This window comes from Artemia sp. Qi Xiang Cuo, chromosome 1, assembly GCF_049724085.1.
Source record: "Artemia sp. Qi Xiang Cuo chromosome 1, ASM4972408v1, whole genome shotgun sequence".
In the NCBI taxonomy this organism is placed as follows: Eukaryota; Metazoa; Arthropoda; class Branchiopoda; order Anostraca; family Artemiidae; genus Artemia; species Artemia sp. Qi Xiang Cuo.
In genome coordinates, this window is record NC_142794.1 from 41,576,888 (window position 1) to 41,602,553 (window position 25,666).

At 37.4% G+C, this 25,666-nt stretch overlaps 1 protein-coding gene across 6 annotated transcripts in view; it reads right to left on the minus strand.

The window, feature by feature from the left end:
• Positions 1–1,058: 1,058 nt before the first annotated feature.
• Positions 1,059–25,666, minus strand: part of LOC148956324 (uncharacterized) — a 67,656-nt gene continuing 43,048 nt past the window's right edge. For all 6 annotated transcript variants that reach the window (XM_089094934.1, XM_089094939.1, XM_089094925.1 and 3 more), the window contains exons 3-5: positions 24,679–25,106; positions 5,933–6,082; positions 1,059–1,335 (exon numbers count right to left, since the gene is read on the minus strand). In XM_089094934.1, the coding sequence (XP_088951060.1) occupies positions 1,189–1,335; positions 5,933–6,082; positions 24,679–25,106 (725 nt within the window). In that variant the 3' untranslated portion in view covers positions 1,059–1,188. The remainder of the gene's footprint in view (positions 1,336–5,932; positions 6,083–24,678; positions 25,107–25,666) is intronic.

Below are 25,666 nucleotides of genomic sequence, written 5' to 3' on the forward strand. Positions count from 1 at the left end.
ATACAGACGTTTTCAGGGGGGATTTTTTCTGGTAGTGGGGGGGGGGGTGGATGGGGGTCGGGGATTACGTGAGAGGGTCTATCCAGGGAGGAAATTTTCATGGGGGAAGCAAAATTGCTATGAAGGGGGCACCGGATTTCCCAGCATTATAAAAAAAAAAACGATCAGAAATTAAATAAAAAAAAACAACAAGTTTATCAACTGAAAGTAAGGAGCAACATCAAAATTTAAAACGAACAGAAATTATTACGTATATGATCTGAGTTCACCCCCTAGTCAATACCTTGCTCTTTACGCCAAAGATTTTTTAGTACTTTCAATAGAGCTATTTATTCTAATTAACGGCCTGTGTTATTAAGGGGTCATTTTTAAAGAATTAGAACAAAATCCGAATTTTAGCGTAAAGAGCGAGGTATTAACTAGGGGGTGAACCCCCTAATATACGTATTAAAAATATATGAATATAGAAGTTCTTTACGTAAGTTAATTCGTAAGTTACGTTTATTTATTACTAATAAAAACGTTCGGAAATAAAATTGAACAACTTTCGAGAAAGCCATTTAACCAAACAAAAGTAGAATTAATATACAAATTTCGTTTTAATTATTCATGTACGGTGAGCCAAAATCAAAACCTGCAGGAATTCAAAAACGTTCAAAAATAAAAAAAACAGGTTTTTTTTAACTGAAAGTAAGGAGCGATATTAAAACTTAAAACGAACAGAAATTATTTCTTATATGAAAGGGGCGGTGCCCTCCTCAACGCCTTGCTCTTTACGCTAAAGTTTGACTCTTTCCCACAAGTCTATTTTTTAAAACAATAAAAAAATTTAGCGTAGAGAGCAAGGCGTAGAGAGGAGGCTCTGCTACCCGCCAACGGAAAAAATGTATAAAATTATATAATTTATTGCTATTATAGTAAAGAACCTTGAAGTGGCTTGGTGCTGAAGTGCATTATTAGTAGTAGTAGTACAAACATTTATTAAGCTTCTAATAAAAAATAAAAAAAAGTATAAAAGCCAATAGATAAAAAAAGAAGTGGGAAGAACTAATGAAAAAAACAAAATGTAATGTATTCATCTAATTAAGGAAAAGAACAACAAAGTATCACAATATATCGGCTAATAAAAGTCATCTTTTAAAGTAATATATTCCTAGAACAAAAATTAATTGATAAAAATTTATAAGTTTAAAGAAGGTGACGAGGACAGTAGCACCGGTAGGTATCTTCCATAAGCTGCCATTTGCCAACAGCACATGGGTAGTGGGATCGATTTTCACAGCCTCTGTGATAACAGGCAATTGTGGCGCCTTCAATATGACAGTGATTACAAGCCTGAAAATTAAACAAGTTAATAACATTTTCGCTAATAAGTTACTTATTCTGGTTACACTCATTTGAAGTGCATGTTTATCCTAAATGGATTTCAAGAATCAAATGATTTGATTCGCCAAAACTATCTACCTGCTTGATTATTGTAACCAATAGCCTAGGCAATAATATACAAAGCTTCATACCTTCTCATAATGATATGTTTGACCAGCATGAAATATTTACATTTTGATGTTGATAGATAATACGATATTTCTATCCACAATATTATAATTCAGCCGTCTAGCTACTTGCGCCAAACACTAAGTGCTTTCATGTTCAATCTTTATTTTCAAAGCTAAATAAAGCATTCCACTTAGTGCAAAATTTATTTGAAATTCCTCACAAAATTTTAATTCAAAAGCACAGTTTTGATTCTGGTTTTTACTTTCGCTGATTTCATTACACACATACTCTATCTTCGTGTTCCCCTTTGTTCTCGCGTACAAAGAACTTTTTATTAAGCAAGTACAGTTGAGCATACTATTTAAACTATAAGACGAAATGTAGATTTTGGCTTTTTTGAACTATTTTTATATCCTTGTTTTTGTTACCTTGCATGGAGGAGGGAGGGGTCAAATACTTTTGAACCACCTATTATTTTTTTTTTCACTGTCAGATTCCTATGATCATGCCTAATTTGTATTATTTTTTTTTCTTCGTTAATTATTATTCTTAATAATAATAAATAAAAACCAGGCAATTGGAAATTGTATGGGCGAATTTTTTGAAAATAAGGCATACAATATCAAAGAAAAGCCGAAAATAGATAAGTTATACGTAGGGGAGAGTGGGGTTGGTTCGGACATGGGGTGAGTCTGGACAAGAGCCTCTCTTCCAACAACGCCCTCTAAAATTCACCAAAAAAATACCATAGACGTGCCATCTAGTACCCTACTTGAGTATGTAGTTTGGTTATCGCACGTGCAATCGTTTTTGAAATATTTGAGAAAAACCGAAAAAAAGTTGGTGTGGGGTCTTGCATCTTTCTTTGTTTGTGATTTTATTTGGCCGTTATTACTAGCCATCGAATTTTTCTGGCAGTGGCAGCGTTTAAATAGGGAATTGCAAAGATGTTTTAATTTTAGTTTTTGGTGGCATCTATAGTAGTTACAGCGACAGTGAGGTTTCAGACTTTTTATCGCGGGTGAGGTTGCTTCGGACAACGGTAGTGGGGTGGATTTGGACATTGTCTGAACCCACCCCAGACACTTTTTTGTGGTAAGTATTTCCAACTTTTCCTCTTTTTTTCACATCGTGTACCTTTTAATATGCATTTTATTACTTGTTACTAAAAACAGTTTCTTTCAGAATGCCTCTATCATACAAAAAGAAGCGACAAGACCCTCCCGTTAACCTAGAAAACATGAAGAAAGCAGTTGGGGATTATCTGAAAAAGGAAGGAACACTGAGACAAATTACAGAAAACTTCGGCATAAAGAAGTCCACGCTACTGGACTATGTCAGGCGCTCGAGACCGCAGACAGGAGAAGCGGATAAAAGTGTCAACGAAGAGCCTGGGCCACTGCAGATAAACTTCCCGACGAGACCAAAACATAACAGGCAAGTTTTTGAAAGCGAACACGAGCGAAAACTAGCCGACTACTTTTGGACTTGTTCGAGAATGAACCATGGACTGACAACAACTGAAGCACGAAAATTTGCTTACTCTTACGCCCGTGCGAATAACATTTCTGTACCAGAAAACTGGTGTTTCAATGAAGCAGCGTCAAACGACTGGATTCTTTCGTTTCTGAAGCGGAATTCAGACATCTCGGTGAGGAAGCCAGAAGCCACAAGTCAGGCGAGAGCCTCCGGCTTCAACAAAACTGTCGTTCAGACGTTTTTTGACAAGCTACTTGATGTCTATGGAAGGTTTTGAGCCAAACTGACGGCTGATCGCATCTGGAACGTTGACGAGACAGGTATAGTCACCGTGCTTCCACCACCGAAAGTCCTAGCACCAACTGGACAAAAACAGGTTGGTCGGACTATGTCTGCAGAAAGAGGTCAAAACGTGACTGCTGTATGTTTCGCCAGTGCGTCTGGAGCGACTATTCCACCGGTCTTCATTTTTCCGCGAGTGAATTTCATACCTAGAATGACAAACGAAGGCCCCCCTGGTTGCTTTGGGCAACTAGTCAACGGTGACTTGTTCTTGGAGGCTATGCGACACTTCACGAAAATAACCAAGCCAGATGAAGAGACTCCCATCCTACTGGTCATGGACAACCATGATAGCCATCTGGATGTACGTGTGATCGAACACTGTAAGCAAAATGACGTGACAATGTTGACATTCCCACCCCACTGCTCCCACAAGCTTCAGCCACTTGACGTAGGAGTGCTTTCTCCTTTCAAGGGTGCACTGAAAGAGCGCTTCAATGAATGGCTGCAGTTGCATCCCGGACAGCGCATTTCAATTTATGAAGTAGCCTCAATCAGGAGGGTTTCTTTCCTGGAGAAGTTCAGTGCATCCAACATAGTCTCTGCGTTTCGAGCAGCTGGAATCTTTCCATTCAATCGCGATGTATTCCAAGAAGGAGCTTTCGCCCCATCCTCTGTGATGGATAGGCCGCTAGACCAAACAACCAGTTTACAGAGCCCCTCCTTGTAAGCCAGCTCCGAAGCTGGACCACCAATTTCTTCTTTCATAATGTCGCCAGAAGAAATAAGACTTTTTCCCCGAGTGGGGACTGTTACTGTTCCGGGACTTTGGAATCGCAACAGAGGAAGGACCTGCATTCTCACTGACACCCCTGAGAAAGAAGAGACCGTAGCTAAAAAGGAAAAGAAGGCCAAGCTGACGCCATCTACAAGGAAACGTAAGAACAGTGCGGTCCACAAGCCTAACGAAGACGACGGAACCGATGAGGCGGAGACTCTTTCTGAACCTGTTGCCCCGAGTGACTCCTCAAGCGACGAGTCTCTTCACTGTGGGGACGTAGAAGAGGACCTTGAGCCTTTTGATATTGATCAAGCTCAAACGGATAGCTATGTTCTGGTAAAATTCAAATTGGGCAAATCGAAGAAGTCGGATATCTTCTACGTTGCCCAGATAAAAGGAAAAACTGGAAGCGATCTAGAAGTCTTGTTCCTTCGCAGAAATGGAGCACGGTTCATTTTTCCGGATATTGAGGACAAAGCCTTCGTCTCTTCAAACGACATTGTTCTTTCTCTTCCATCACCAACTGCCACTGGAGGGACTGAACGGACAAAGCGAGGACTCACTTTTCAATGTGATCTCAGCAGCTACAACGTGAGATAGAGCTCCTGTGAGCTTTGGTTCAAATTACTTGATTTTTTTTCTTCAACTTTCATTTTACTTGTTTTACTTTTATACATATTCAACTTTTCAGTAAATGGCGTTTTTTTCTTTAATCTGTGAGGTTGCCAAACCCATATCACTGCTTTCCGAAGTAACCCGACACCATGTCCGAACCCACTCCACACTGTGGGGTAACTTCGGACAATTAATTTTTTTTTATTGTTGGATTTTTTTTTCTAAAGACGAAAGATAAAAGTCTACCAAAATTCCTGACAAATCTTGGACACAATCTCTTTCTTTTAAGATGAAAACGGAAGATGGATACTGATTGGGACAGAAGCTGCACCCAACCAAAAAATTTTGTCCGAACCAACCCCACCCTCCCCTAGAGTATAAGAAATTATAATGAAAATCGTTAGAATCCTGAAATAGCATAGACTCGACGGTCGCCTTGGGTACTTGCCTTCAGGGTGGGTACGTACCAAACTGGCTAGACATGACGTTCGACATAAAAACGAAAAAAACAAAAAACAAAGAGAAAATAAAATAAAAAAATAAACCAGCGTGATGTTCAGCCAGTGTGATAAAAATTTTATTTACTGTTTAGTAAATAAAAAAACTAACTTGTTGAAGTAAAATACACAAAATCAGTGAAGGAACTGAACAAAAAAAGAAAAAAAGAGAAAAAACAAGCCATCAAAACGAAGACTATTATAAAATTAGATTTGGCTAGAATTTTTTCCGTTCCAACAACTGCAGCTTGCTTTATTTTAAAAGGAAAAGGATTGCAATTTTGATCTCTTTGTATTAAATTATCATAAACTGAGTTTATAAAAATATTCCCTTTATCTCTGGTTAAAGCGAGGTCTTTATGTAGTCTGTGTATTTTTTAATTTCGATTGCCTCCCTAAAAGCTTGTGGTGAATGATCTTCAGGGGGAACTAAAATTACCCCGTTAAAAAGATATAAATGACCTTAAGATTCTCAAGTCTGGAGGTCTAAAGCCGAATATACATCATCAATTCTATTTCAATTATTTCCATTTAATGATGAAAGCAAATCTGGCAATTTAGATGATGCTTTGGCCTTTTACATTTTTGAATGCCCAGATAATTTAGTTATTTTTGAAGAAGCAATCTTAGTTTCCATCAAGAATGATTTACCACAATATCACAAGGAGGCAACTTATATTAAAAATACATAAATAAAGACAAAGCATACATACATTTGAATATGCTCATCTCATTTATTTCTGAATCAGACTAAATTTAAAAAGTCAAAGAATATACATACAGAATTCTTTAGTTCTCGAATAACAACTTCAATTCCAATTATCTTGCCTGATAGCATGTATATGTTTGGAGCCCAATAGAGACATTTTTCATGGAACCAAGTTTCTAATTCATCGTCATCTACTTTAGATTCACTTCTGGCAATCCTTCTCTGAAAGCAAAACAACGACAGTAAGCAAATTGAGTTTTTCACATCCTTTATCAGCAAGTCTTCGATCTAAAAATATCCCTTCCACTTAAGTTTTACAAAGTTCATTCTTACCTTAAAAAGAAAAAAAATATCTAGGTTTCAATTTAAATCATGATTTGTTTTTCTGTTTTAGGTGATTACTTCTGGGTATGCAAACAGAAACGTCTGAATAAGGTTTTCTTTCTGGTTTCCGAATAGAGCCGTATCCAGGATCTCCTTCGGGGTGGGAGGGGGGGGGGTTTACAAAAAAAAACTTTAAATAACGTATCAAAAATTTGTTTATATTCACTTTTTTTGCTTTTTTACGAGTCAGGCAAACATTTCAAGAGATAGGAGGGGTTAAAACCCCCTACCCTCTGAATACCCTCTGTTTCCGAACATCGAATATGCGCTTAAAAAAGCCAAAAACAAATAATTTTTAAGCAGAATAAAAAATGCGTGTGCCGGTGTAAGACCCTTTTGCCTGAATATCAAGCAAGTTCTTTTCCCTTTTACCATTGACCAAAATTTGTACCATTCATGAAACATCACTTTTTTCTTCTTATATACATAATTGCATTAGTTGTAACATAGCAAGTGGCAAACCACGGTCCATGGTGATCGATAATTAAAAATGGGTTTTCAGAGAAGTATTATAGTGACAACTATATACCAATTACCATTTAATTTAAAAGTGCATTTCATTCATATTTGATGGAACTTGAGGACTATGAAAATGGTTCTTAGTTATAAAGAAGATATTTTGAGATTTTGAAAAAGAGCCTGACAACCCTCACCATATTGAAATAACCAATACACTCCTGAAATGTCCATTGTTTCAAATCCCCCAATCTCCCATCTTTAAAGACAAGCAAAACACGTTTGCATGGGGAGTGGCGATGTTTCTCCATCTGTTCTTCTTCTTCTTTTTTCTCCACGCGTGATCGTTTTAAACCAGTGGTCTTAGAGCGATGAAATGGACTCATTTAAACATAAATTCAAATATCAAGTGCCTTTATTAAGTGGCAAAATAATTTGGAACTCAACAAAGTTCCGGTTCTTACGATTTTGCGTTGCAAAACATCAATTTTGAAAAAAATTGGAACAAAAAGCTAGATAGCCAATCATTTTAGGGTCCAAATACCCTAAATTAGAGGTTTAAAGTCTTCCACCTTGACAAATAAAATTCCCATCTTCGAACGGATAGCTTGTCTGTCGTATCCACTTTTTTCCTCTCCAGATGATCATAATGAACCAGTGGTCGTAAATTACCGAATGAGGATTGAGTGCAATGGGGAGTGACGGCAACGAGGAAAGTGAGCTTAAGTGCATTTAAAATGGATGCATTTAAATTCAGCGAAAAAAAAAAACACCTTAGAATTCAACAGAACAGAACATTTTGTGATACAATAGCATTAGTCCTTATTTTAGGGCATATGCCTATGAGCACAAAAGCAGAAGCGTTTTTTTCTTTTGGGAAAGGAGGCACTTGCCCCTGGCACGGAAATTTCAGGGGCGCAAAATTTCAGATAAATAATATATCATTTATAATCATTTTGTAATTTTTGATATTTTATTTTTATTAGACTAAAGTAGAAGGTGGAGCTGGCAGTAGGTATAAGCAAATTCAATCGGAAATTTTCATTTTTCCCGCATAAAGTAAGAAAAGTCGGATTTAAATAAATGGAAGTTTTTGTTAGTAAATGAAAATTTTGTTAATAAGTGACAATCTTATTAAAATTTGGCCTGAAAATTTTTGGAAGACAAGAGGCGACGGTGATCAAGATTTTGCCCCGGGCGCAAGAGAGGCCAGAAGCACCAATGATACACAGGTATGGGTGTATCAGCTGTTTTGTCACTAATATATCAAAAATGAATAATGAGTAGAAGTGACCCTAAAGCCCCCACGATTCACCCCTGCTGCCACCTACAACTTTTTTTAACACCATATATGGGCATAGAACCACGTGGTTTATGGTTTTTGTCAATGTGAATGAAAAAACAGGAATTTTGTCGCATTTATGGATGTTTTCTTGGATGGTTATGTGTGTTGGTCGATTTATTTGATGTTTTTCATGGATGTTTAATGGTTTTGGTCAGTGAGAATTTGAAAAAAACAGGGACTTTGACACATTTATGTATGTCAACAGCAATTCATGTCTGTTTTATGGTTTTCTCACTGAGAATGAAAAAACAGGAATTTTCTCACTTGGATTTACATAATCGCTAGGGAAATTATTGATTCACGAGGGGGAATTAAGAAACAAACATGGCTTCATTGTTGTTTGGTTAGCCTAACCTGAGAAATTGATTTACATAATCGCTATGGAAATTATTGATTCACGAAAGGGGGAATTAAGAAACATTATGGTTTCTTTAATCTTTAGGCCTGAGGGATTTATTTATTATTGTTGTTTTGGACAAGTGCATGCTAGGTGCGAATGTCAAGGTGTCCTGGAACAGGAAACCGGAAGTACATGCATCCTTCTCAGCCAATCAGCGAGTCGGATACATCCTCCTTCTCAGCCAATCAGAGACGTGCTTACATATGATTTTCCCCATTACATAACAATTCACCCTTGAGATTTCATATATAACGGGCATGCAATGTAATTAAATTATCAGAAAGTTCCAGAACACAATGGATAGAACACATGAAATTATTGATGAACTTGAAGCCTTGGCAGCCACAATTAGCAATGTAAGTTCTGTTTTCATTTTTTATTTTCAAAATAAAATTGTTTTCCGTGGTTACCCTCTACTATATTCGGGTAAACCCCCCCCCACATACAAGACAAACATCACTTTACAATCTTTATACTCACTAGGAAAACATAAAATATATTCTTTTACCCTCAAAACCTAACCCCATCCCCCATTGTTTTACAACCAAAATTCTAGCAAAAAGAAATAATTTTCTTTTGAAAAATTATAGCCATTCTCTATTGTGATTTAAACTGTCTACTGACTTCCGTCACTGTTGTTATTAACCCGCTCTGGTTTTGACACAAAGCTCCAGCGCGAAGCCTATAATTAGCTCTGACCCTTTTTTAAAGCATTGATCCTGCTCTTTAGCAGTTTAGTTTCCATAGATTTCACAGATTCAAAAGGACGCGACTAAAAACATGTTTTTATTTATTGGATAACTGAAAAAGAACCATAGCTCAGATCACTGCTTCGATGTTTGACTAAATATTTCCGTGGGGGTTATTTTCCGTGGGCTGTTTTTATGGGGGTGTGATAAATACCAGCTATCGAAAAAGGATATGGAAAGATAAAAAATATCGTTAATACTTTAAATGCATCAAACAAGGCATGCTCAATGCAGATTAAAACCAGAAAAGAACAGAAACGCCTAAAAATAAGAAATTAGGTTGACTTTTATAGACTGAATTTTGAACGACTCAGTGAGCCGTAATTCTTCTTTCTCAGATTCAAAAAAGGATGAAATTAGTATATTTCACGAAATTTTTTTACGTTGTGCTTTCTTGGTGATAAATGCCTTTCTAAACAAAAGTATATTGATTGTTAGGATAACTTTCCTTCTGTAAAAAAGGGGCAAATTGATGAAAAACTAACTTTTTTCCCGTCTATTTAAGGTCAAATGTGAAGAATACCCATTATCACCACCCGCTAAGAAAGCGAGGGTTAATAATGCGGACCATGCGAAGGCGACAGTCTGGCAGTATGGTAGCTGGCCGAAGCCTCCTAAACAAGTGGTGCCTACCCAAGCCGTATTAGAATGTGACATCGCTTGCCCATCCGCTCTCCATGGACCTCTAATAGCTGCCGCATCATCGATAGGTCAGGAGGTTACCATCTAGCATGCACTACCCGGACCTTCGGGCACCCAAGCCCAGACGGATTTTGCAAATGTAAGCATTATATTCCTACCTATCATATGGAAATATCTAACAATTTCTTCCAACTTTTATAGGCCTTTTCTACATGCAACGTTTTCGAACACTGCGTAAAAGTATATCTCAGTGGGAATATTGATAGATTTTTTCTCCCCAAAGGAAATATAATGTTCTCCCTTTTGAATCATGTCAAGTGCATGCATTCACCCTGCTAAATTAGATTAATGAAGCCAAAAAAAGACGCTTTAATTATGTCATTGTATGGATTGATAATTTCTATTTTGATATAAGAGAATGGTTCGCCTTGCCTCTAAAAATATTATAAAAAAAAACTTTATATCTGAATGAGTGGTGTATCATGACAGGAGATGGCTATCCTTTTCAAATCATGTTTTTTTTTCCAAAGCAGATAAAGAGTATTAATATGAAATTTTATTTGGAGGAATTGTTTGAGCAAAATCAAAACCTACTATGTCATGTTTTAGATTGTAAATATCTTATATTAAGGTGGAGCCGGCGCGGAGTCCAGGAAGGTCCGAGAAGCACTGCGGGAAGCGCCATGGGGAAGCGCCGCACGGCCCGGCTCGGGGGGGGGGGGTGTAAGAGTGGAAAGGGGGCCGGGGGGGAGGTGTTTGAACAAAATAAAATTGTCAATTCTATGTAAAGCGGAGTTTTAGATTGTAAATATCTTATATTAAGTTGGAAATTGGAACTTTCAGAACATCGATAGTAGAGGGGAACAGTGAATTAACCAAATGCTACTATGTGCATACTGCTACTACTACTACTACTACTACTACTAAGTACGTTTTTAAAAATACGTCAATAATAATCCAAATTTTAAACAGTAGGGGGTGATTTGAACACTTTGAAAATAAGCTATTTTTTCATTTATAGGTTGTCCTGGTTCCATACTCGCCATCTCCCTACTGCTCGTCAGTTGGAGAAGGAGAGGACGCGCCAATGGGGATTTACAATAATGAGGCATCTACTATCAATGAATGGTATGGTAATTCCCTAGAAATAGCTTTTAACATTGATGACCTTTTAAGTGATTTTTTTTAAATGTTGATAATAGCACAGCTGAGCAGGGTAATGTAGATAATTCAGATTCAGACTTAGCATTGCTAGGTCCGAATACTATGCAGCTTTTGGACGATTTTGTCGGTGAATTGAGGGGAAACCCTTCCCCCTCAGATTACATGAACATTTCCCCACTTCAATCGAATGAAGCGGCTTCCCATAGCCCTATTATTGAAAAACTTGGGGGAGGGGGTAATATACAAGAGGGGGAGTGGGGTACAACTCTCCCAGACTTTCAGCTGTCCAACAGAATTTTAAATAATATAGTTGTTTTCGCTGCAACGTTTGGTGATCCCTTTAATACACTTATGGGGGGAAAATTTGTTTATGACCCTGTAGAAATTGTACACAACTATGTAGACAAAATTCGTGCACTTCGGGAGAATCACCGTCCCGGGGGGGGGCGGAGGGATTCAATTAAGGTCTCCATTGTTTTAAAAGTGTTTTATTTAAATGAGGGGAAAAGTGAGGTTTATTATCATTTTATACATTCCTAGATGCGTTTGGTTTATTCAAATTTAGAAAATTTTGAGGGAGCTTTCATAGATTGGGTAGATCAAATTATAACGCATCTCGAGAACTATAATGAAAATGGAAGTGGCTCTTTAGTTCTTTTTGTTGAAAATTTAAGTGTAAATATTTGTAAATTTAAGAAAGATTTTATTTTAAGAGGGGGGCCGGTGGGCATGAAAGGGATAAAGTTTTAAATTATAATCCAGATCTAGTGGGTTGTCGTGGTGTCCAGCGGATCTATTTTGAAACAGATTAAAAGTGTTTCAGGTATGCTTTCCTCATATCAGCCTTTCAGCCTCTAGCAGATGACGCTACCAAGAAGAATTTAGACAATTGGGCTGTACATGGGAAGGATGGGTCCGATTTCCCCATTGTAGATTTTTCTTGTTTAGAAGGAAAATACCCAGTAACGCTAAGATCTATTGACATTTTTGAAAGGGCTAATGCCCACTTAAATATTGGCGTTACTGTGGTACAGTATGAAACCGAATTTGAAGATGGAACTCGCTCAAAAAGAAGGGTGTGGTATTCCCCGTAAGGGGTCCCTCAGTTGATTTGGTTAAACACTGGGTTTGGTTGCTATACACACCACCTAGTCAACCGAACGCAATTGGTCATTTTAACCCTATCACTGACATGAGGAGAGTTCTGGGGGAGGGTAGGAATAGGGAGACCCGTTTCTACTGTCCAACATGCCTCTCTAGATTTTGGACCGAACTAAAGTTATAAAATCATATGAGGTATTGTAGACGGCACGGCTATCAGACAGTGGAAACGGTTTCAGGGGATAGGGCAATTCTACGTTTCAAAAATTTCCAAAACACCCTTCTCCAGTGCAACAAAATATCTTTAGACTGTGAAGCTAAGCTGGTGGAGGTGAATGACCCCCAATTTCCAAACGGAGTCAAATAACACCGGGCCATTGCAGAGTCCTGCGCCCCAGCGCAAAGACAAAGATCTAGCACCATGCAGTGGTTAGAAATAGCTGAAACATTAGATGGGAATGAGTGCATGGTCAAGGCACTGAATAAACTGATTTACACGGCTAATGGCGCTCTTCCTCGTTTGAGAAATACGCATTATCCAATGGTGTTGTCCGCAGAGGATCGTAACGTTAATAAAAAAAAAGAACTCGGTGGGGTTTTGTTAGGGGGAGTGGGTCGAGGTTGATACGGGGACTACCGGGAAACGTGGGGGGAGGGGGAAAGTCAGAAATCATAATCACTTGTGGCAGGAAATAACCTCGGGGGGTAGTAATTTTAGAGGGGTTGCGCATCAATCGTGTAATTTAAATGTTAGCCAGCAGTTTTTTATCCCTGTTTTTATTCATTATTCCAATTATGACTTAAAATGTATTTTAACGGTCCGGGCACGGAGGCAGCGGGTGGAAGGGGGAGTAGATTGTCCATGGGTAAATAATTCATTTATCTACAACATAATTCCCAAATCAGCTGAGAAGTTGTTGCTTCTCGAGCTGAAATGGCAGGCAGTGGATAATGGACATACGTGTTGGAATAAAATCAGGTTTTTAGATTCCTTTAGTTTTTTCCCCAAGGCATTGAGTCAATTGATTCAAGTGCAAAAAAGCGACAATTTTGATAGCTTTCCCTTGCTTAAACAGCACTTTCCAGACAGTGAAATGTATGACCTGTTGACCTGCAAAGGTATATACGCATACGATTATTACTGTTCTGGCGCACGCTTAAATGAGGAGAAACTACCTCCAATTGAAGCTTTTTACAATTCACTGACCAACAGTGAATGCACAGCCGAGGAGTATGAGTTTTCCAAGAAGGTGTGGTCAAAGGTGGATTTTAAAAATGGGTGTGATTATTTTAGACTTTACTTGGCCAGTGACGTTCTAAATTTGTTGGATATACTCTGTAAGAACACAGACCAGATCTATTCAGAGTTCGGGTTAGATATAGGCTATTATTTTTCTACACCCCTTTAGTGATGGATTTAATTTTAAAAATTAGCAGGGAGGAAATCAGCCTAATCACAGACGTAGATCAACACCTTTTTGTAGAGCTTTCAATGAGGGGAGGGTACGTTTTTCATGGGGACCGTATCTTATCAACCGATCCGAGTGGACACAGCACCGGTGTAAAGTCAAATGCAGTGTTCTTGGACATGAACTCATTGTACCCCTCGGCAATGTCACACTACTCTTTGCCGTGTGGGAACTATCAATGGCTTGAGAATCCTTGTGAGTTCCCCGACATTACCAACGTCGAGGACAATGGGCCACAAGGATGGTTCTTTGAAGTTGATGGTCACATTCCGCTGGCGCTTCACGACTCAGTCAAAGATTTTGTCTTTCCCTGTATCAATCGGCCCGTGAGCAGGGACTCTCTGAGCCCCTACAATCGTTCATTGGTTGAGGATATGGGGATGCACTGGACTCCCTCTAAACATAAACTGATTGATGATTTGGACCCTAAAGAGAATGTCGTTTTTCACCTTTTGCTTTTGCACTGGATGGTGAGCATTGGTTTCAAAATCACTAAAATACCCCGGGTCCTACTGTTCAATCAGCGACCTTATTTAAAAATTTATAGCGACACTTTTGTCGATAAACATTCTAGGGCAAATTCAAAGGTGGAGAAGGATATGTACAAGCTCATTCTAAATTCAATGTTTGGCACTATGTGTGAGAGCGTACGTACTAGATCTCACTGTGACGTCATGACTGACCCTCTAGAGTGTGCAAGAATTAGTGCCGACCCCAATTTTACATCGTTCACGAGCAAAGAGGCCGGCATGGTTCTTCTACACAGGCGAAAGCGAAATGTGGTACTGAACAAGAATATTGCAGGCGGTAGTTAAGTACAAGAAATTTAAAAAAAGCTCATGTTGTCGTTCTTTTACAATGTGTGCAAGGTGCAATGGCCACGGGAGGGGAGGTTCAAGTTTACTATGGGGATACAGATTCTCTGCTGTTAAAGGTAAATAGGACTGAAGATTTATTGGGTGATTTGCAAAAGGGGGTGCACATCAGCTCGTGGATGGAATTCACCAACTGGAATCCCACCCTCTACCCTGAGCTGGTGAAACGTCAAGCCTCTAACCAACTACTAAAATTAAAATCAGAGACAGGGAGTGATTTTATCTCCAGGGGGTTGTCCTCGGGTCCCAAAATTTATTGCATGAAAAAACATAGTGGGGAAGAAAAGACGGCATGTAAAGGGGTGCCTACACACTTTGTAAAGAGCAATTTTAACATGAGCGTGTACAGAGACTGTGTAGAAAGTAGCCTAGTGCCGAGAGCCCAAGTGCTTGCAATTCGCTCTCTACAGTATAGAAATTATACTGTGAGAGTGGATAAGAATGCAATGTCGTGTATATCTGACAAGGTCTATGTGCTCGAGAATGGTGTGACTGTCCTACCCCACGGCCACTACCGTATTTCAGATCGAGTTGAATGCATACACTATCGCAATCAACTTGGTCTGGATAAATTAACCTAATCTGACTAACCACTAACCACCACCACTCAACCTGTCATAAATTAAATGCTCCAACCTGTACATAAATTAACCTAATCTGACAATCTAACCACCTTAACTCAACCTAATCTAACCCAAGCACTACCCACCACCACTACCCCAACCTCAACTAACCTACCCCGGAGCAGTGACGACAACTATTCTTTTTCACCCCGCGGCTCCCGGGGGAGGGAGGGGGGCCCTTCCCGCCACCGCCCAGGGGGGGGGGTCCCGCCCGCGGCCGACCGGCCTTCGGCCCCGCGGTCCCCGGGGGGGGGGCACCATTTTTAAATTCATAACGTTCAACTGTGCTAGTTTATGTTCCAAGTGTATTTTTTATTGTTGTATAGAAAGTGTTATTGTACAGAAAAGTGTTGTCACAGATGTTATACAGACAAGTGATGTACAAAGATATTGTACCGAAAAGTGTTGTACAAAAAAAAAGTGCTGTAGATGGACAAAAGTCTTTAAAGACAAAAAAGTGTTTTTTATTGTACATAAAGTGTTGTAGAGAAAAGTATTTAAAGACAATAAGTTCTTATTTATCAAGTGTTATCATTGTCATGTGTTCATGTTGAACAAATAGAATTATCATGTTGACCATTAAATTTTGTCAATTGTTCTTGTTGAACAAGTATTATTTTTTTTGTTGTGCAGTTCATGTTGACTGCAAATATTTGTGTTCGTGCATTTTCGAAATAAATGTTACCATGAAATAATGTTTTTGTTGTTCTTGAGTAGATAGATTTATGGGGAAAATTACTACTTATTCATTGAGCATATATGATTTACAGTTAGTTTCAGTCCGATTGTTGCCCCCAACAGCAATATGTATCAATTTAAAACACCCTTTAGATCGTTTCTGTGTGGTCCCTTAATGTCGGGGAAAACAACACTTTTAGCTAAAATAATTCAAAATTGCGATAAAATGTTTTTGGAAAAACCGAAAAAAATCTACTATTGCTATAGTATTTGGCAGGAGTCCTTTGATAAAATAAAAGCTATTGTCACATCCGTACCAATACAATTCATACGGGGACTTGATGTTTTCAATAGTATTGAATCGAACTCGTGGTTGATTATTGACGATTTGGCTGAATCCATTGAACAGTTCTCAGAGGAAAAGCTACAACTGTTCACTGTTTGCTCCCATCATGAACACATTTCCGTTACTCTGGTTCTACACAATCTGTTTCATCAGAGCAAATGTGTGCGAATCCTTGCATTGAATTGCACTATCTATATTATCTATCGATTCGCGGGGTATTATATCTAGCTCCAAACAAGAAAAAATCATATAAAACCCCGTGCGCCAAAAATTATGGTTTCACCGTAAATACAGGCGCCAATCAAACCCAACCGTTACATTTTGCTGGATCTTAATAAGAACACACCCGAGGATCTACGTGTAGTCACCGACATTTTCAACAATGAAATTACAGTATATCTTCCGGTAAACAGTAGAAAAGACTATTAGTCGCCATTATGACACTGAAGAAACTACACGAACAACGGCATCTGTTTTCCGTTTTAAGCACCTCAAAACGATTGCTTAGGAAGGCTATACTCAAACTTGGGGTTGACAATGATTTCATTAATATAATATCTTAAATTTTTTTAAATTTAAATGTGGGAATTTTTAAACTGCATTATGGTTTTATACAAAATACAAATCAAATTGTTTCAACTTTAGGGGCGTTGGTTTGTAAAAACAAGGTAAAAAATATTAAATTAAAACGACTCCTTCAGGCAGGTGGTAGCTTCTTCTCACTTTTACTGCCGATAATTGCAGGACTTGTAAACAGTTTTCTCTAGTGAGAATGGCAAAACCGTATAAATTGGCACCATTTGAACTTGTTCTCTCGCCCTTCGAAAATTTTGAAGACAATCTAAGCAAATTCATTAACGATGAGAGTATTGCCGATAACAAAAAACTGCTTTTACTTTAAGATGCATTGCGACGTCTGGAGAAACATAAACCTTATCGTGAACGACCTGCCACTGTCTTCACTGATCCCTCTAAACATGAAACATCTGCTCAAGATTCTGCAGTGCACTCAAAGGAGAGGGAATTGAGTTCGATTGTATTGAAAATTGGAAACCTAGTGCCACTTACCTATCGAGAACAGAGTTAAAGAGTATTATCTTATCTCATGTTGGAAACTGGCGATCAAGTTCAAGTCGAGAGCACGGGGAAACGAATTATAATTCAGGGAAAAAGTTAAAATCTAGTTGATTTAATTTGTGATATGGTGACGAATCGTAAAGGACTCTTATCCTTTGACGATAATCTATAAACCTTTTTGTGTGAATCAAACTTCCACGAAAGTCTTATTAGAAATAAAAAAGTTCTAAAGAAATTAAGAGAATATAGTCCTCTGACAACACCATGTAAAAAAGAAGATGATTTATTACTTGAAGATGCAATCAGCAGCGCCACTGATTTTAAAACACCTGTGGCTGCTAGTCAAAAGTAAAGACTAATTGATTCACCCACCAGTGTGCAAAAGCGGAGTGGACAATACACTACCTGTTTACGCTCAAAATGGATGAAGTTTTGAAAGGTGTCTATGAAAATATTGGTGAAGCGGGGAGTTTAAGTTCTCCCAAAACGCTTTCCAAAGCTGTTTCCGGTACCACATTGAAAAAAGCAAAAGAGTATCTAGAAAATGAATCGAGTTACACACTGCATCGAAATCACAGGCTTCGCAGTAAACAATATTGACAAACTAAAGCCTTTTTCCCTCTGCATATAATGCAAATGGATCTTTTAACTCTAGACGCACTTCAACAACGTCACAATGCCCCCTACAAATATATTCTAGTGGCAATCAGTATCTTTAGTCGCTATGCCTATGCCATTCCACTGCGATCAAAGAGAGGTGTTGAAGTTGCTCGAGCCATTGAAAGTATTCTAGAACAGGATTCTTATAGAAAAATTCAATCGGATCGTGACAGTGAATTTGATAATTCATATGTTCGACAGGTTCTTGAGAAATATAAGGCTATCTATGATCATTGTCAACATACGGAGCAATATACATTAGCCTAACGTTTGTTACGTACGTTTTGTCAAAAATTATCAAGTTATTTCGATTTGAAAAATCCGTCGGCAGGTATACCCGAGTTTGATAACATCTGTTCGTCTGCAGATCATCGACCACATCAATTTCAGCACAACTGAATACCCCCAAATGGTCATAATAATGAGATTACATTTGATACTTTTCTAAAGCAATACTTCAACGACAATGAGAAGAAAGAGAAGAAGAAATTCAATTTTGGTGATACTGTTTTAATTAATATAACCACCAATATTTTTGAAAAGGTTAATTATTCATGGAGCACTTAACTTTTTAATGTTTCAAAAATCCTGGATACCATAACAGTAACATCTTGGCTGAGAGACACTAAAAATTATGAGATTCTCTGTTGTTTTTACTAATATGAGCTGCAAAAATTTAGAAACAATAGCGAAAGTTATCAAATTGTAAAGATATTAAATAGACGTACTCGCCATGATAAGAAACAGTCGTTTGTTCGCTGGCTATGATACAACTCAGATTTTGATTCTTGGGTCAGTGCTGAAGATATTGACAATGCCCAATGATTTCTATCTAACGTTCATGTCCAATGTTTCTGATCCTTTCTACAATGACTTGAATAGAACAAGTGATTTTTGGACAAAACTGTCCCCCACCATCAAATTCGACGACAATTGAAAGTATAAAGTGGCTCTTGTCGACTTTATTCTCAAAAATACCCATGACATCCTGAGAAAGGATCGTAAGTATGAAATAAAAATTAGACCATATGATTGGCCGCCGCCACCAAATGGAAATCAAGAACAAATTCAAAAAATCAATTGGATGGATTATCCATATATTGAATTACCCTACGAGGAACTCACCTGTATGAACGATTTATGTCGTTCTATAAAAAAAAGAATTTCCGCTCGTAAAAAAGGAGCTTTTCATTTCAACTATTCAAAGGAGGAGGGCAAGATCTACATTAGTTCACCTATTGCCAGTGAAAAGGTTATTCTCAACGACAATCTAAAGGATGTTCTTGGTTTTAAGCTCAATATAATCAATGGTAAAAGTGCCGGAAACACAAATTTCATGATCGCTGACTACCCGCCTGCCTTCTCCACGGACACTTGTATATTTCTCTACGCATCATTTGTGGAAACATGTCGGGTTGGTAATTCAAAAGTTCCCCTCCCACGAGTTCTTGAACGAAAAACCAATCAGGCTCATATTCATCACTACAATATAAAGCATCTTCAGTATATTCCCGTAAACACTTCCTATTTGGAACTCTGTCAGTTAACACTAAGAACCGAATTGGGCGATCCAATAGCAATTCCAAAAGGTTTGGCTGTGATTACATGCCATTTTCGACCCATCGTTCAAAAGCAAGATGTCTAATAAAAAAGTGGTATTCTCTTGTCCTGATATTGACTGCTATGTTAATACTCTTGGCCCAAGACAACAGGGCAATGGAATGGACTACTACAAAGGACGTTCGTCAATGTCTTGCTACGGGCTTGGCAGTTGGTTTGCTAAGCTGTTTCGCTCTTCACTACCACTGGCTAGAAAATATCTTGTACCGGCTGCGACAGATTTTGCATCCTCTACACTATACGATTGGGGCTCTGGCAAGGATTTTAAAAAAAGTGCTTCGGAAAATCTTAGGTCCAGTGCGCGAACCCTTGGTGAGAAATTAAAACAGAATGGTAAAGGTTTAAAAAGGTCAAGAAACAATGCATCCCTCATCAGCCTCCGCTCAGGACGGAAACGAAAGACATCACCCCTCTTGTCAAAGAAAAGAAGGAAAAAGCCGACACATGCTGTAAACAGGCGTCCCAGAAAGAAAATTGTTAGATCGAAACTAGATTTCTTCTCCTAAGATGTCCTACCTATCACATAAGGATTCTCAACCTTCAATCACCACCTCATTGAATCTATTCAATGATGAAAATGTTGATGTGAGTGTCAAGCATGGATACCATGAACAATTTTATCAACAACAACCCCTCTCCAATAATATACACTTTCAAATTTATTCCAATGAAGACTACTTTATGGACATGTCTTCAACATTTATTGATTTGCAAATGAAAGTCTGGAAAACTGATAATGCACCGCCAATTCGGGCCAAATGGATATCCTATGAAAATTGTATACTACATAATTCAATTCGTCAAATTAGTGTCTACATCATTGGTACACTGGTCAGAACTAGCAATAATATCTCCAACTATACGAACTATATGCAATTCATGCTGATGACACCCAAGTCATACAAGGAATTGAGAGGCACCTCAAATGGATATGAATGTATTACTAATACTGATAGTACATATGCACTTAAAAATGCTACAACTAGTGAATTAAATCTAGTTGGAAAAATATATCATGAAATATTTAATATACCCCAATGGTTGCCACCCAATGTTAAAGTGGATATAAAACTGACGCTTGCACCATCCAATTTCATATTGACAAAAGAACTTGCTGCCAATCCTGATGTAAGTCTCTCCCTCACCTCGGCAATACTACATGTACGCAAACAGCAGGTCATGAGTTCTGTTGCTTTGGCCGTGGAAAAACTGAGAGCCAATGGCAACAATATTAAACTACTTGTTCCTCATACAATCACCAATCACCGTCATATTGCAATGGGGTCACGCACCTTCACCGATTCATCCTTTATCAATGGCGAAATTCCCTCGAAATTGGCTTTTGACCTTTGTAAAAAGCGCCAGTGCAATAGGATCATGGACTGAATGCCCACATAAATTCGAGATGTTTGGACTTTCATCTCTTGTGTGCAAAGTAAACGGCATCCCACTCTACAATCTATCTTTTGATAAATTCTATAGAACATTGTACGAGTTGACCATGCAAACCCTAGATCACGACTCTCAACTATTTGAAAATGGTATAACCGAAGATATGTTTGCTAAAACACATGGTGTCATTGTACTGGATTTGTCGGGCACACAGGATATGAGTATAGTACGTACGGGGAGTGTGCGTTTAGAGTGTACATTTGCCGACCCATTGGCTGAGAGTATTGCCCTAATCTCACTAAATCAATATGAAACCTATTTGGAAAATCACTCCCGAAGGCAGTGTTCTACTAGACTTGGCGCCATGAACACCAGTCAAATAATCAATGTATTTAATATGGACCCCTACATGTCTCAGTACAAATCCTATTGTCTGCCCTCGGACTATCTTGGAAAAATTCAAAGTGTCAACAATACCTTGATTATTGTTAATAGCAGTCCGTCGACTGTGCTGACAGGTCATTGGCTGTGCATCTTTAAAACAATGAAGACGATTTAATTTTTTGATCCTCTTGGTCTACCCTATACATTCTACACGCCTCATATCAGCAACTATATTGAGATCAGTGGGAAAATCACTATTCAAAATCGGAAGAGGGTTCGGGATCTAAAGACTAAAAGCCTCGGCTTCCACGTACTACTATATTTTGTGTTCCGATGTCGTGGAAATGCTCTCAAGCAGTTTCTCAACGTTTATAGAGACAATCCCCGTCTGAACGACTTTCTAGTGGAAAATATCCTCTCAGACCTATATAGTATTGATTTCAGTGCCCTAAGAGTAATGTGCTTTAAAAATGTCTAAGAATTTGTTTATTAATAAAATGCATATATATACAACAATGTCTTTAAATCTTCACTTTAGATTTCTTCATCTTCGATGTATAGGCAACTGTCGTGAACCACTAATGCTGGTAAATCATTTGGATTCACTGTATATTGATCTTGATTGACGGCAAAGTCAGGGTCACATTTTCTACAGTACAATGTAACTTCACTCTTGTCATATCTCTTTGTATAGTCAATGATACTATTTGCATTCATATTATGAAATTCACGAGTTTCAATCTGGCTATTTGAAGCAATATCACATACAATGTTTTCAAATGGTGAATCACATTCCGTCACAGCCAAATAAAAATCACTTGGTTTATAGTCATAGTAGGTGGTGTCATCATAACGATGATGTAAAAACCAGATTGTCTTGTTACCCCAACAGTTGAATCGTAGACCAGATTCCTCGTCCCAAAATAATTTAAATTCATGACGATACCAATCTCCTAGAAATAAACTAAAATCGCCTTTAGGACTTTGTCCAATCAAAGAGGGATAAATATTCTCCCACTGATCACATTTATCAAAGTGAAAATTGGAGCACAGGTGCCCTCTAGGATGAGAGTCACACACCTCTTCAAGACATGAACTACATCCTTTAATTTCTAATGCATAGCCTCTATGTAATTTACAAGGATTACATAATTTACACTTTTCACTATAGTCATCAATAATTGTACAATTCTCACATTGATTCCAACTGCCAAGAGTGTACATGCACAATGGACATATATAGAACATTTTTCGGTTTCCGATGTCAACTCACTCACAGCCAAAACGAAACTGATCATCCTCGCTCCATAAATTCAACGAGAGGGACCCGGGGGAGAGAGGAGTAGCTCTGTGACTTTACCTCTTTCGAATGATGGGAGGAGCCATCTACATTGAATCCATTGGCAATATTTTAAAAAGTATATCCACAATATGATTCTGCTTTGTTCCAATTAATATATCAATAAATTGACTATATGTATTTGAGTTAAATTTTAAAAGTTTCATACAATAGTCCAATGGGGGAGAATCACTCCTCATTATATGGTCAAGTGTTCCCTGACATGAGAATATCCTGCGTTTAAGAGATAACTCGAGAAAATCATCATCCAAAATCAAATGTTTTTCCATAAACACTAGATTTGATCTAATTCTCTCTTTCTCAAATTTATTCATTTTTCAGTCCTTTCACTCCGACTGCTGACTCTAGACTGACCCTGATTCGTTAGCCCTAACCAGAAAAGAAAGAAAACATTTTCGATTTCGAAACAATTTTATTGAATAATTACAACAACAACAACATCAATAATACAGAGCATGTACAATTAACGATACTGTTTATTGTCTTCGATATGTTTCACCAATGCACTTAAAGCACATTGAAGTCTATTCACATGTGCTATATCAACTTTTGCGGCGAAACATAATTGATCTTCCATTTTAAATTTGCTCAAGGATATCACATATCTTGCATATACTGCATCCCATTCCAGACAAAGCCGTGATCCTTTCGTGATTTCCACCGCAATGTTTGGTGCTCTTGTACTATTATCATCAACTTCACTATCAACTTCTAATAGGGTAAACATTCCACTCATCGCCATCACAAATATATATCCAAATGAGTAAAGTCAAACTGTTCTTCTTCTCACTCCTTGAATTCTATTCACAGACTAATAAAACTCTAGCAAAAATCCTTTCTATATATTCACTCCGCCGCTAATATGCAAACAAAGCCCTCTGATTGGCTGAGAAGGAAACACGTGATCTAACTGTTTCCGGGAAACTCATAGCATTTGGCTTGAACAACAACAACATCAAATACTATTTCTGGATCATTCATTTAACAGACATAAAAAATTTCAACTACCCAAACCAAAATACATAACCCACCATGAAAACAGACATAAAAATACGAGATAATTCATGTTTTTCAAATTCACAAACAAAAAAACCATAAAAAAGCATTAATTAGAATTTGAAATCCGAGAAAACATAAAATAAATCTAAAAACAAACATAACCATCCAAGAAAACAACCATAAATGTGAGAAAATTCCTGTTTTTTCAAGTGAGAAACTTCCTGTTTTTTCATTCTCACTGAGAAAACCATAAAACAGACATGAATTTCTGTTGACACAAATAAATGTGACAAAGTTCCTGTTTTTCAAATTCTCACTGACCAAAACAATTAAAAATCCATGAAAAACATCAAATAAATAGGCCAACACACATAACCATCCAAGAAAACATCCATAAATGCGACAAAATTCCTGTTTTTTCATTCTCACTGACAAAAACCATAAACCACGTGGTTCTATGCCCATATATGGTGTTAAAAAAAGTTGTAGGTGGCAGCAGGGGTGACTCGTGGGGGCTTTAGGGTCACTTCTACTTTAATGCATGTTGAGAAGTTCATAAAACTTGAAATGCAACCAAGCATTTAACAAAGAGAGAGAGAGAGAGAGAGAGAGAGAGAGAGAGAGAGAGAGAGAGAGAGAGAGAGAGAGAGAGAGAGAGAGAGAGAGAGAGAGAGAGAGAGAGAGAGAGAGAGAGAGAAAGAATGAAAAGATGTATCGCATTACACAGAAGAAGAAAGAATTCTATTAAATGGTACTTAAATCATCTAATTATAATTGAAATAATTATAATAATTATAATTTGATATATTGAAAAACATGTTCTTTTAAACTATTAAAAAATATAATTATATACGCAATAAAAATATAATATATAATTTAAATAAAAATAATTTAAGTAATTATTGTAATTCTAATTAAAAAAAAATAATTACTCTGAATTCTTTGCTGGACACGACAATCGGTCATTTAGTAATTAACTATTGAAAAACTTCCCCTATCTTTATATTGTTATCTCTAATTCCATGGTTCCTCAGTGTCTTTTTAGGATTTATTTGGGTTTACAAGCCAAATAGTAATAAAATATAAATACTTACGGTATTCTGGAGAGCTTCATTGTGATCATCATCATCATCATCATCTGGGGCTGTTACAAAATAAGGACCTAACAAATCTCCCAAACCTTGTTCATGGGACAGCTTTTTACAAAATAAACAGAGCCAAGATTTGTCAACAATGTCTTTGTTCTCAGTTAGAATTATATTTGCCTTATAGAGGCGCTGCTGGTCTTTTATAATCTTCATCAATTTCTTTTCTTTGGTTTCTTCTTCTTGATCTATAAACTTAATTGACTTAATGGAGTTTGATCGACTAAGGATTTTAACTTTAGGTCCTTTTATTTCCAACTGTTTCTCGGTCTTTGATTTACTAGAGGATGGTATGTTAACTGTTCCACCAAATCGAGGATCTATGCTAATATTTGGCTGATTTCTTGTATCTTGATTCTTCCTCTTTTTCCCTTTGCCTAAAAATGTTATAAAAATATATTAAAAATAATTAAGTGCAAAGGCCATAGCTAAAACTTCAAGACTGGAAAGAATTGTACAAAAAACTTTTAAATGAATAAGAATGAGGTAGAATCAACCAGTTCGTGGTAAAGAACCATAAGTAAGGAGTGACTCGTGTTAATAGTAACCGAAACTGAAAAAAAATATAATAACGTCAAAAGAATAGTACGTATCATAAATAATATCTGCATAAAAAGAGTTAGCTTTTAACGGTGATTCCAAATATATAAAATTTTAAGACTTTGATTATTTAAAGCTTGAAATTAGTTATCAAAAGTTACAAACCTGCAAAAATTGGCCGAATTTGGAAAAAGGGGTAAAACTCCCAAGAAAGAGCTTAACCTTAATGAAAATTACATGATCAAATTCAGTATATCAGCGAATCCTCGTTAAAAAATTCAAGTTCCTCTCAACAAAAATACGAAATTTTGTATTTTTGTTCAAGAAGTTTTATATCACAGAGGATCAAAATACCATCATTTGAAAATTATGGGGTAGCAAATCGATTTCAAAATTT